Source organism: Amborella trichopoda, chromosome 3 (assembly GCF_054954075.1).
Source record: "Amborella trichopoda isolate Santa Cruz 75 chromosome 3, AtrichopodaSantaCruz75HAP2 v2.0, whole genome shotgun sequence".
NCBI classification, from domain to species: domain Eukaryota; kingdom Viridiplantae; phylum Streptophyta; class Magnoliopsida; order Amborellales; family Amborellaceae; genus Amborella; species Amborella trichopoda.
The window spans coordinates 39567262-39579710 of NC_142338.1; the positions used below are offsets into that span (position 1 = coordinate 39567262).

At 33.7% G+C, this 12449-nt stretch overlaps 1 protein-coding gene across 2 annotated transcripts; it reads left to right on the forward strand.

Moving 5' to 3' along the window:
- The first annotated feature begins 1162 nt into the window (after positions 1 to 1162).
- LOC18422620 (dihydroflavonol 4-reductase) lies at positions 1163 to 10710 on the forward strand. Of its 2 annotated transcripts, XM_006878464.4 has the most exons (6): positions 1163 to 1320; positions 4236 to 4405; positions 7821 to 8015; positions 8345 to 8504; positions 8659 to 8851; positions 10350 to 10710. In XM_006878464.4, the coding sequence occupies exons 1-6, from the start codon at positions 1194 to 1196 to the stop codon at positions 10552 to 10554; spliced, it is 1050 nt and encodes a 349-aa protein (XP_006878526.1). In that variant the 5' UTR covers positions 1163 to 1193; the 3' UTR covers positions 10555 to 10710. The 2 variants fall into 2 exon arrangements, with proteins under 2 accessions (XP_006878526.1, XP_088716665.1); XM_088860539.1 differs by lacking the exon at positions 8659 to 8851.
- Positions 10711 to 12449: the final 1739 nt, after the last annotated feature.

The following is a 12449-nucleotide window of genomic DNA, read 5'->3' on the forward strand; positions in this document are numbered from 1 at the left end:
ATTATTTTTAAATTTAAACAAAATAAATTTTAAAACATTATAACTTTGTAAATTAATAACTTTATTTTTACAAGACTAAAAATAAGAAATAAAATATCAAATGACTTACAAAAATTCAAATAATAAATCTAAAATAATTTAATAATAAAGTCAACATAATTAAATTAATATGATGGGTAGTGGATCCATATGGTTCAGGAATTCAATCAACGATCACGAGGTACTCCACCTTCAACTGTGGACTACAGACAACACTTGCTTTATCGAACTGACCCAGTGTTTCCCATGACCCACAGTCCAAGCAGGGGTTCATTAGCAGGCCACCAAAGTCTGGTCGATGAGCCAAAGAGTTGCAATCCCAGTCTGTGGATTACAGGTCCTCCCCCAGAGACAAGTCAAGGTCACCACGACCTGATGCGACCACAGTTCTATGATGTATAGGGATATCTCTCGCACATGTATATGCTTCACCCAAAGGTGGATATCTAGTTTTCCCGAACGATCTATCTATGTGCATGCCGTGTGATGGAACAAGGATGAGGTTTTGACTCTCGTCTCTATAGGCCTACCATCACATACAAGGGTCACACAATCCTCGGCTCACTCATCTAGACATAAGCTCCGACCTCATCAAGGGCTAACCTAAAAACCTTTCTCGGTTTATTTTTTATGCCCAGGTACATTGGGTTTTCCAACCGATTGGTCTAGATCATCAAGCATAGTTCGTTATCCGCAAATATCATTTGCTTAGTATGATCTTTGAGGGACCACACTCGTACTGAGTTTATGTTCCACTATAGTAAATAGTTTTCATTAGACACTCATAAAGCCTTTAAAGGCCACATAAACCCAATAAGCTATAGGAATGGACATGCTCCTATTAGAACATGGTACATGTACTAAAAACTTAATCCCTTAAAATTAGCCATTAAACTCTAAAGAATTTTTTTTGGAGAATTAGGTAGATGACACCCACCTATCAATCAACTGACTGTGGAATACCAAGACTCCGTCTTGTGTCTCCTTTTGGCTTCTCTCGCTAGTCCGCAGTAATGAACGTTAGATATGAGAAAGGTAGGTGCACTAAAATGGTTAGATGTTGCGCATGATCAGAGATAGATAGTTGGCGCTCATATATATGAATATCTTTTGAAACAAAAGTACATTCGAAACATAGAAACAGAGAAAGAGAGATGACTGTGACTGCAGCAACAAAGGACACAGTGTGTGTCACAGGTGCATCTGGGTTTGTTGGATCATGGCTCATCATGAGGTTGCTGGAGCGTGGTTATGTGGTCAAAGCAACCGTTCGCGATCCTGGTCTATCTCTTTTCTCTTCTTCCTTTGCTTTTCCATTGCATAATTTTTATTTTTTTATTTTTCATTGCATAAGTTACTGCAGATTTGAATCCAATCTTTGTGCTAGGATCAAAAGCCAATTTAAAATTTAGAGAATTGTGTCCGAGTTTGTAGCGAAAGATTTTAGGAATGACAAGAAAAGCCATACGGTAGGGAACAGATTTTCTGGATGCGCTTCACCTTGAATCATAGGGTGGCAATGGATCGTAGGTAGGTGTCCATGTCTGGCTGGATCCAAGGGTAGGTATGTGTCCAGGTCTGGCTGGATCCAACTCAAAAATATACTAGTATGACCCGTATGGAGTTGCCAGACCTTGACCCAGACCCGAATTGTTTATGAGGGACCTGACCTAAACAGACTTGACCGGAAAATCGAAAAACAGAGAGAAGCTCCTGATCTTGTGCACAATGTGTTGCATATCAAAGTACCCATCGGCTATTACCCATCAGCTAGTATACTAATAGCTTCATTTCTCAAGAGGTTTATTGTGCGAAAGTCGGGGAACTTTCAAAAGGGCTTGTATAAAACCGTGCTTTATCATATGGAAATGTATAAAAATTTGATTCAAATATCCATACATCATATATCATCTATTTACATGAATAGCAATGGATAACAGCTTTGTTATTTGCATCTGGAGCTTTGTTGTCCTCCCCCTCCTCTTCCATTTAACTAAATAGCTATCTTATATGTATTACAATCTAAAGATTGAAATAAATTGATGAGATTTGGTTCAAACTATTTAGTTTTTATATAAAGAGGTCTCAATTATTAGGGACAATTACATGATTGAAATAAATTGATGAGATTTGGTTAAAACTATTTAGTTTTTATTCGAAGAGGTCTCAATTATTATGGACAATTACATGTGATATCGGGTTGTTGAGGATGCCGTTGATTGGATATAGAGTTTCAAATGAAATTTTTAAATGTTGTGACACTTCAATTCATCAAATTTCATATCCAATGGCTAAAAATAATTGTAACCTTATTGTACTAAAAATGAATGATCTTATAGTATACAATCCCTTATTATAAACATAGCATGGTCATAGGGTCATTGTTGTCCCACAATAGATTGGACGATGATGAGGGTGGAAGACTGATATGTACAATTGAAACAAATGCCATATTTGGTGGTACCACACTCCAAGCATTACAGTCCAACCCAAGCAATGGTGATGGCTTCCCAAGGCCTCACTGTTCCTAAGACCTGATAAGCTACAACATGTTTACTCTTTTCAAATAAGGAAAAAGTTTATATAAGGGTGAGGACTTAACCAATCAAATCAAAAAAAAGAAAAGAATTTGTTTCGATACTGAAAAACCCTTAATCTGATCATCTCGACTTCAGGATGTATAGACATAAGAAAAAATATATTTTAAGTCTTCGAAATAGTGCATCTTGTAATGCATCATCTATACTGTCGATTTTCATGATTTACAAGTACTCATAGATATGCCCAATTCACACTTTTTTAAAATTTTATAATTAGTGTTGAAAATAAATTTTCAGACCATCATAAAGATTTCTGATACTGAAACATATATTTCGATATCATTTGAAGGTGCGTCTTACTTTGATTGTTTAGAGCCTCAGGTTTATACAAACCACACCCTTCAAATAATCCCCAAGTAGTATATTCCCCACGTATGCCAATCCTCGGACCCCTTGGTATTGAACGGTTGTGATTTGTAACATAATCATAAGTTTTTAAATGGACAATTGGAAGGTTCTTGGCATAAAATGTACCTCTATTTTAAAATTTCTTTTTTGAGATCAAATCCAAGACCATGGCAAACTGGGATAGGAATTTCGAGGTTCCAACAGTACACAAAGGCCATTTTGGGGAGTTGACAACAAGCTTATTGTTTAAAGAATTATCTCATGGAAAAAGTTTATATAAGGATGCTACCTTATAATGTAGGATGCCCCCTCAAAAAATCCAGGTAATTTTAATGTTGAAAAACCTTTCGATTGATCATTTCGACATTGCGATATATGACTATGAAAAATAAAAAGATTTGAAGTATCAGAAATAGTGCATTTTACAACATATTATCTACACTGTCCATTTTCAAGATTTTCATATGTTTATAGATCTACTTGATTTTAACCATTTTTTAAATTTAAAATTTTATAATTAGATATGAAAATAGACTTTGAGATAATCCTAAGAACATTTTACATCAAAATTATATACCATGATAAAATTTGAAAGTGCACCTTACCTCTACACCTACATATGCATCCGAATGCAAACTGCACCCTTATCTCATTGATCACAAATTAAGGTTTCTCTTTATATCTTCGTCTTAAAATGTGAGTAGGGAACAAGGGACTTCCCAAGTGGTCAAGTTCCCCCCTTCTCTGCCATCCTTTTGTTTCATCCTTGTACGTTCTTCCATGTCAACACCCATACTGAATTGAAGGTCGGCAACGAATATAAAACCTCTTTCATTTTTTATACCTATAGGATCCAAATCCGACTTAGCTAATTATTATTTTTCAATCCTGAATAAATACTTCAGAAAAATGTACATTAAGACTGTGTGTGTTTAGTATATTAAAATCACAATCACTCTTAGCCATTGGAATTGAAACTAGACAGATATAGGTATGCTATATACAACTTTTAAAGTCCGAAAACTTTTTCTCGAATTTTGTTACACATCTCTTGCCACATGATTTTACATCTAAGGGTTAAGAGTGATTGTGAACTTCTTGTGCCAAAAATAAATAGTCATGTAGCATATAATTCTAACATTTTGAGACCCAAAAAAAGCCTAATTAGATATATATGACAGTTGTTTATTCCCTAGAAAACTAATTTCCCTAAAAAATGTTGGCAAAATATGTTTGTGAATGTGACAGAAAACATAAAGAAGACCCAGCATTTGTTGGACCTTCCAAGTGCGAAGGAGAGGTTGACATTGTGGAAGGCAGACTTAAATGATGAGGGAAGCTTTGATGACGCCATCTCCGGATGCTCTGGTGTCTTCCATGTCGCCACCCCTATGGATTTCGAATCACAAGACCCTGAAGTAATCACTCATTTTCCCTTCTTTTTATTTTTTCATCTTTTATTGATCTTAATTTGGAGTTAAAATTCCACATTAGTAGTTAGTAAGAAGGAAATGTTACAATGTCAAGTATTAAAAAGTGTTAAAAGGGGTCATGAATGCAAATGGTGCCTAACTTGAACTAACATTAGGCTAAAGTGACTAACCCAAGAAACAAGGAGCATGTTAGCCCTATTGGACGCATGAAATTTTAGGAATAGCACCTTATTTTTTGTCCACCAATTCAAGAGTGATAAATCTTTCAGGTCGGTAGCCTATTATTTGTAAGTTTAAGTCATTCAGTTAGCCAGTGCAAGAGCCCTAACGTCCATAGGTGGACATTATAAAAAACTCATAGAAAATGAATTTAGATGGTGTAGAAATTTTCTGTAAAAAAAAATCTCATTTAAAATATTTAAATTTTTTCATGAATATGCACAATATGAGTCGGCTTACTTGTAGAAACCCAATCATTTTTGTATCCACACACTTTTATCTATTGGATTTCACATCTAATGGTTAAAGTGATTGTGACCTCTTTGTATTAAAAATAAATTATCTCATCTCAAGAAACTTATTTTTCTATTCAGGAAAAAACAATGCAATTTTCATGATTGTCCATAAAAGTAAATTGGGTTAGTTTCATTATACCGCTATTAATGTATCCAAATGGTACCTTAGCTCAGAGCATTGTGCCCTGTGGCCATTTACCAGGACATTGCAAGGAATTTGGTTTGTAGCTTAAAGGAAGGCCAATGGCACTAATGGAAAATGTATTTTTTTTTTTTTCCATGAAAGATACTTCATCATCATCATTATAGCCTTTTTCCAATTAATTGGGGTCAACTATACGAATCCCAATCTGTTATTCTACTCTATTTTAGGCCATACCCTTGGTGACTATGAAAGACACTTAATTTTATTAATTATTCAACAACATACAAAAGATCAAACTGGAACAGATCAAAACTCACGAGCACCAAACAAAAAGTTAGTACTGATGAACTCCTTTAGCCAATTCATCTACCTTCACATTAGCCTCCTTATAAACATGACTAAAAGAAACCCTCCATATTCTGAAAAATATCAAAATTTCAAACAAATAAATCAGAATCTCCATGGTACGAGGTACCTTTTGCTCCTTCATACACCACTTTAAAGCATTTAGGGAGTTCATTTCCGCAACAATTAACATACTTAAACTTTTGTCTTGAATCAATTTTAGTCCTTGCAAAGTTGCTCGACTTTACCTCATTTCCTAAAGAACCCTTTGAGGTTGACACTTTTTACCAATCACTCTAGAGAAATAATGAAAGAAGAATATACAGAAGTGGCAAGGAATTTGAGCCAGCAATTGATTGACCTCCAACAAACAAAGGTAACAAAATAACTAAAGCCTTCAATAGTAGTATTCAAGTCGAAATGGCTTGAATTTCACTAATAAGCCTAAGACAATTTCCTGTTAATATATACATGTATATATATATATATATATATATGTATATGATGGGATTTCAGTGCATCAGCTAAGTCACCGTGCTTATGTGCAGTTACTAATGAGATGGATTTTGGATCCAAAAAATTTAATAGGTCAATAATCTCAACCTTGAAGATCATGGTTTTGAAGAAAAAATAGATCCAAAAATTTGATTATTTTAAACATGTTTTGGATTGGCTTTTGACTCATTTATGATTTTAGTGGTATACTTAAATATTCACTAACGGGTAGTAATTTCACGCAATTGTCGTATAGTAATATAATGAAATACCCCTCCAAAAACCACGGTAGGAGCATTTGTTTGACCCTATTTTTGAACATCTAGTTAGTTCACTATGATAACCAATCTCAAAATGACAAAAAAAGAACAAGGAAATTTTAAAATGCAAATCATAACAATTATTTTTTGACAAAATAAACATAGGCCTTTCATTTGATGGGATGATAAGAGTTATGCCTTGGAGAGAATATTTTGTAACCCAATTTTTGTAGATGGCTTTATAGACAGTAGATAAAAAAATCTTCAAATAAAAAAAGAATTTGAGTTCTTAAAATTCCACCAATTGTAAGGTTTGGGTTTATTGTTGGAGAGTGACTTCTTTTAACCTTATAAATACAATTTTTTTCGCTTTTGGTATTGATTATTGGGATGAGGACTACGAGTGAAAATTTTGGGATCACACAAATATCACAAACGTGATTTTTTAAACGAGTAGTTATATTATATTATAATATAATGGTGACATGAAATCAGCCCTTATATGTATATAGGGAGTGATTTCATGAAACAATCTTAAAAACCATGCTCATACCATTTGTTTGATCTCAATTCTAAACATTTAATCTTATCATTTAGATGAACAATTACAAAAAATAAAGAACTTGAAAATACACTTTAAAGAGTATTTTTCAATCCTACTTAACATAGGCCATTTGTTTGGTGAGATGCTTAGATTTAGGCCTTAGAATGATTTTTTTTTCTTTCCTAAAACTTCTAGATAGCTTTGTTAATGTCAAAAGAGAAAAAAAATGATTTTGAAATCCTAAAGACCTAGATCTTAAAGTTTACAACATGGACCTACTGGATTTATTATTGGGGTCATAGAAATGCCACGAACATGATTTTCTAGAAGTGGGGTTTTATTATATTAAATTAACAACAATAACATGAAATCATTCTTTCCTCTCTCTCTCTCTCTCTCTCTCTCTCTCTCTCTCTATATATATATATATATATATATATATATATATATATATATATATATAAATTCTTCCTAACGCCTATAGGCAAAAATGAATAGTGATTTCACCTACCCTCATCACCGTTCAAAGTTCATCGCTTGGTCACGATTGTCCGGTAGTATTTTATTTTTCAATTTTTTTTTTACAAATTGGAATGATCTAAAATTTGGAGCGTGTGTACATCTTAGTGAGATGCACCTAATAAAAATATAAAAAAAAATAATTCACAAACACAATTAACCAAAATACCCCTAAAACATTTTGGGGGTATTTTGGTCAATTTATTTCATGTAAAAAAATTTTTTTATATTTTTCTTAGATTCACCTACTTTTTCTGAACACACATTCCAAATTTCAGATCATTCCTATTTGTAGAAAAAAACTGAAAAATAAAATACTACAAGACAATCGTGACAGTGCGATGAACTTTGGACGGTGATGAAAGTAGGCGAAATCACTGTTTATTTTCACGTATAGGCGTTTTTAAGTATCTTTCATATATATATATATATATATATATATATATATATATATATAGACATGCACATGAGTGTGAGCTTAATGTGAAATTAGTACAGTACGATTAGGGGCTTTAGTAACAACCACATGACTTTTGGATCACATTGATAACTATAATAAAATATGGGTTATGTGTAGAATGAGGTGATTATACCAACAATCAAGGGGGTCTTGGACATCGTGAAATCATGCGTAAAGGCCAAAACCGTTCGACGTGTGGTGTATACATCCTCTGCTGGAACAGTCAATGCAGTAGAACATACAATACCGGAGTACGATGAGAGTTGCTGGAGTGATGTTGAATTTTGCCGTAGAGTAAAGATGACGGGTTGGGTAAGCATATCTTCTAATCTTTTGGATCAGCTTTATCCTCTTTGATCCCATCTTTTTAGCCCGAACAAAAGTGCGAAAGATATCATTCCTTCACAGGTTGAAGATTATTACTCTCACTACTCTTTATGAAACACTTATTCAAATTTTGACGAGACAATAAAGTATAAATTCAACACTTTCACAAGAAATCTAGACATATCGGGCCATCAATCATCTGCATTTTTCCAAAGTAAAGATGCAATGTCTATACTTCAACCTAGGTAGATTCCTGGAAAATTGTCTATTCTTCAAACTCTCAACATGTATTTCTTTTTATTGTTGGTATTCAGATGTATTTTGTATCGAAGACACTAGCTGAAAAAGCTGCATGGGACTCTGCCAAGGAAAATAATATGGATTTCATCAGTATCATACCAACCCTTGTGGTTGGCCCATTTATCATGCAAAGTATGCCACCTAGCATGATAACAGCTCTAGCACTTCTCACAAGTATGCTCCTTGACTTCACACCTTCTATTATTATAATTATTAGCTTAATTACAATTAAATTCTTTTTTCTTTTTTTTAATGTTTAAAATTGAGGTCTTTTGTTCTTATATTTTGCTTAGACATTCTTATTGAATTTACCTGCATAAAATATCAGGAAATGAAGCTCACTACTCAATCCTCAGACAAATCCAATTTGTTCATTTAGATGACTTGTGCAATTGTCACGTTTTCTTGTTTGAGTACCCTAATGCCAATGGTAGATATATCTGTTCTTCTCATGATACTACCATCGTAGAACTCGCAAAAATGCTGAGAGAGAGATACCCTGAGTATGACGTCCCTACAATGTAAGTGATCTCTACTTTTTCTTTTCTTTCTTTTTTGTTTTAAATTAACTGGATTGTATCTTAAATGTACCACCCATCTTTGTTTTAATATAAAAGTATAGTAAATGAACTAAAGATACTTGGCAAAAAAAAAAAAGGTGGACAAAATCACCATGAATTGTCCAAAATTTTAGAAAAATCAACAAAAAACAAAAACAAAAGAAAAGGTAACAAGCAACAAAAAAGTGCCAAATGTAAAATAAAAATTCAAAGTAATAAAAAATAAAGAAATTTATATGAAAAATTAAAGAATGGAAATTAACACAATAAAAATTAAAAAACATTTGTTAAGTACACAATAATGACACTTAGAAATGGAGCACGAAATGTGATAAGGAAAAACTAGTTGAAAAACGGAAGTATGTAAAGAGAGAGACTAATTATTAATAGGTGAACGTACGTGATCTGTAGGCCCTTCTTTATTTTTGCCAAAAGATGTGCTACCATGGGATCATACTATCCATTTATTCAAATGCATTCTATTTACTCCATCAGATAAAACCTCATTTAAGAGTATTTTTAGGACCCCAGATTTTGGGAATGAACCTCTTGTAACTAATCTCAAAAAGCAAATTCCAAATTACAATGTACTGCGTGAAAAAATAGCATCCAAGACTAAACAGAGATTGTCCAATATTTGAAAGGTGAGGCCTAATTATTGAAAAATTCAAGATCTAATATATAGTTAATAATCATCTAGTGGACGATGAACATGCTCCTTAGTAGCTCTTTATGGCGATCGACTATGTATGTAGTATGCTCTTGGAAAAAACATAGTATTTTCACTCCTTTGTTTTTCTCTAACGAAAGTATGATTCTTCAATCAATCAGATTGGCACTTAGATAGATGGCCATTAATTTGATCAATTGGTTGTTTGCTCCTCGATGGAATCTTTTTCAAGTATAAGTTCTTCTCACTATGTGGAGAACCAGAAATAAGGCTCATTTCGATCAGGATATGTCGGCAATGTGACTCACCAAAGCCTTTCTTGGCACTCTCTCTCTCTCGCATGCATCTTCTTGCTTCATATTTCTTCTTCTTGCTTCTTACTTAAGAGAAAAACCCTAATCTTCTGGTACTAAGAGAAGAGAAAACGAGAGATATGGAAAAATACAGGACTAAAAGATTTCTGGCACGTATAGGAAAGATATGAGACATGTTGAGGCACTAGTGCTACATGTTTAGAAAGGAATTCTCTATTTTTTCCACTTTTTTTTCGAGTTTTGTTATATTTTTATTATATGTATAACACTCAGCAGAGTCTAATCGGCCTTGGTCGAGTAGCTCGACTTGGTACCTGGTCCGAGATGATCTTGAAAACCTTGTTATAAGCAGTAGCTAACTGGTAAATGCCTAATGAGTTGGAGTTCTTAAGAACTCCACCAAAAGAATTATGGACACCAAAAAGCATTCAACATTTAATGGAAGCAAAATTCATATCAAATTGGCGGTGCACAGGTTCAAGGATGCTGATGAAACTCTCAAGCCTGTGAGCTTCCTATCAAAGAAACTAATGGACCTTGGATTCAAATACCAATACACATTAGAGGACATGTATGATGGGGCCATCAAAACCTGTCAAGAGAAGGGATTGATACCACTAGCCTCAGAGAAGAAGCCGGCCATTGAGGAGAAGAAGCCAGCCAATGAGGGGAAGGAATAGAACTTGCACTCTTTTTATGAATTCACATCCAAGCAAGATAATATTTCTCATAATTTGTTCTAGTGATTGTACCTCTTTATTGAATGGTGTTTAAGTTATGTTGTTTTGGATTTATGCCCTCCACGTTTTGATAATGATATATGTTATTCCTTATCATTGTCTTTTGGGATGCAATGCATAAAATGGCATATCCTTGCTTGATAAAATTAGTCAATTATTCTAAGAAGGGAAAGTTTTCTATGCTTCCCCTGATGCATAAAATTTATATTCTTCCCCCTATCCAACTATCCATTCTGAATGGACGGCTGAGATGGCTCCAATCACAGTGTCATGTCTCTACTTTAATTAGGATGGCCTGAGAATCTATTTTCGTCAATAATTATAAAATTTTAAGTCTAAAAACAGTTCAGATAAAGCATATCTATAAAAGCATGAAAATATTAAAAATAGACGACGATGCATATAATTATTACAAAATGTATTATTTTTAAGACTTAAAATCTTTGTTGTTTCCATATCCATAAATTTCAATGTCGAGATGATCAATTAGATGTTTTTTCAAAAATAATATTTTTTTTATGGTTTTTTAGGTGTACCTTAATTCTACAATTTAATGCATCAACCTTACATAAACTTTTTCCTTTTAGGAATCTTAAGCTTTTTGACCTAGTGTATAATCTACTCTTAGCATCAGGGAAAATACCATTTTTAAAAGATAAACATCCAAACACATCCAAATCAATTTTATTTACTATATGGGGTAGAAAGGATATCGCCATGATAGTTTTTTTGAGAAGGCGAGGAAATTACCAAACAATACATATGTTGTACGATTGAAATCATTTACAAGTTTTGAAAGTTGCAATTGAAATAAAACAAGATTCTAAAGTATCACTCACTCAGAAAAATCATCAAGCTGGTCAAATCTTAATTTAGTGTTAAAATGATTGATATATTATTTTCACTTAGGAGCAATTTGGATACCTGTATTTCTACTACGGGGAAATAGATTACAAAGAAATATACCATTTCGAATGTTTGGGTACACATATAATGGGCAGGAAATGAAATACATTACCTAAAATTTGCTCAAAAACCATGAAATCTATGATCTACCCCAAAAGCTAAAAAATGTATTACGAAAACAGACGAGTAATATGAACCCAACAGACCCGCTAGAAAAATATATTTGAGATCCACTTCATCGCTATTTTCCACCCCTCTCTCTCTCTCTCACTCGCTCAAAAGGCTTCCTTGTGCCTGCAATAATATGGCATCGCACCGATAAGATCAGCCCTACATGCCTCAACTGGTTGCCTATTTTGGCCTGAAACCCTAGTTTTTTTTACTCGAACCAATCAGATTTTCATTTTCTGGTGGTTTATTAGTCGGATTTCTAGAACCCACATCTTCAAATTAGATCCTCTTTCCGAGCTTTAACGCATTCATGCTCTCATACTCCATTTCTCTGTCTATCTAAAACTGTCTCTCTCTCCAAGATCCCTCAAATGATTTAATAGTTTCTTGGCTCTCTCTTCCCCTTGAGTTCCTATTAAGAGAAATATTGACGAGATAAGGGATAATCCCTTCTTTCATAACTGATTGGCAATGATCATAACTCTATGTGCAGAGCGAGAAGAAGAAGAAGATCCAATGCTCTAGAAATTTTAGAATGGAGAAAGTACAACCATCAGTATTTCTATATAATGATCGTTCTCCTGGTTCTTAACATCTAGAAGAGCTTACTCTCCAAAGGAATAGTACTGTAATATCGAGTTTCTTACTGGGAATTTTGTTGACAGATGCCGGGACAGGTTTATCATAAGATAGAATGGTTGTGATTCAGTGATCATCAAATGGCCATTTCAAAGTCCGACAAGATAGAAATCCTAGGA

What these genes read in the sequence shown, in the direction of transcription:
- LOC18422620 (XM_006878464.4), top strand. Translation starts at nt 1,194, where the DNA reads ATGACTGTGACTGCAGCAACAAAGGACACAGTGTGTGTCACAGGTGCA. An exon ending in AGCAACCGTTCGCGATCCTG is followed by an intron (nt 1,321 to 4,235) that starts GTCTATCTCTTT and finishes TGAATGTGACAG; the next exon opens with AAAACATAAAGAAGACCCAG. An exon ending in AGCTCTAGCACTTCTCACAA is followed by an intron (nt 8,505 to 8,658) that starts GTATGCTCCTTG and finishes ATAAAATATCAG; the next exon opens with GAAATGAAGCTCACTACTCA.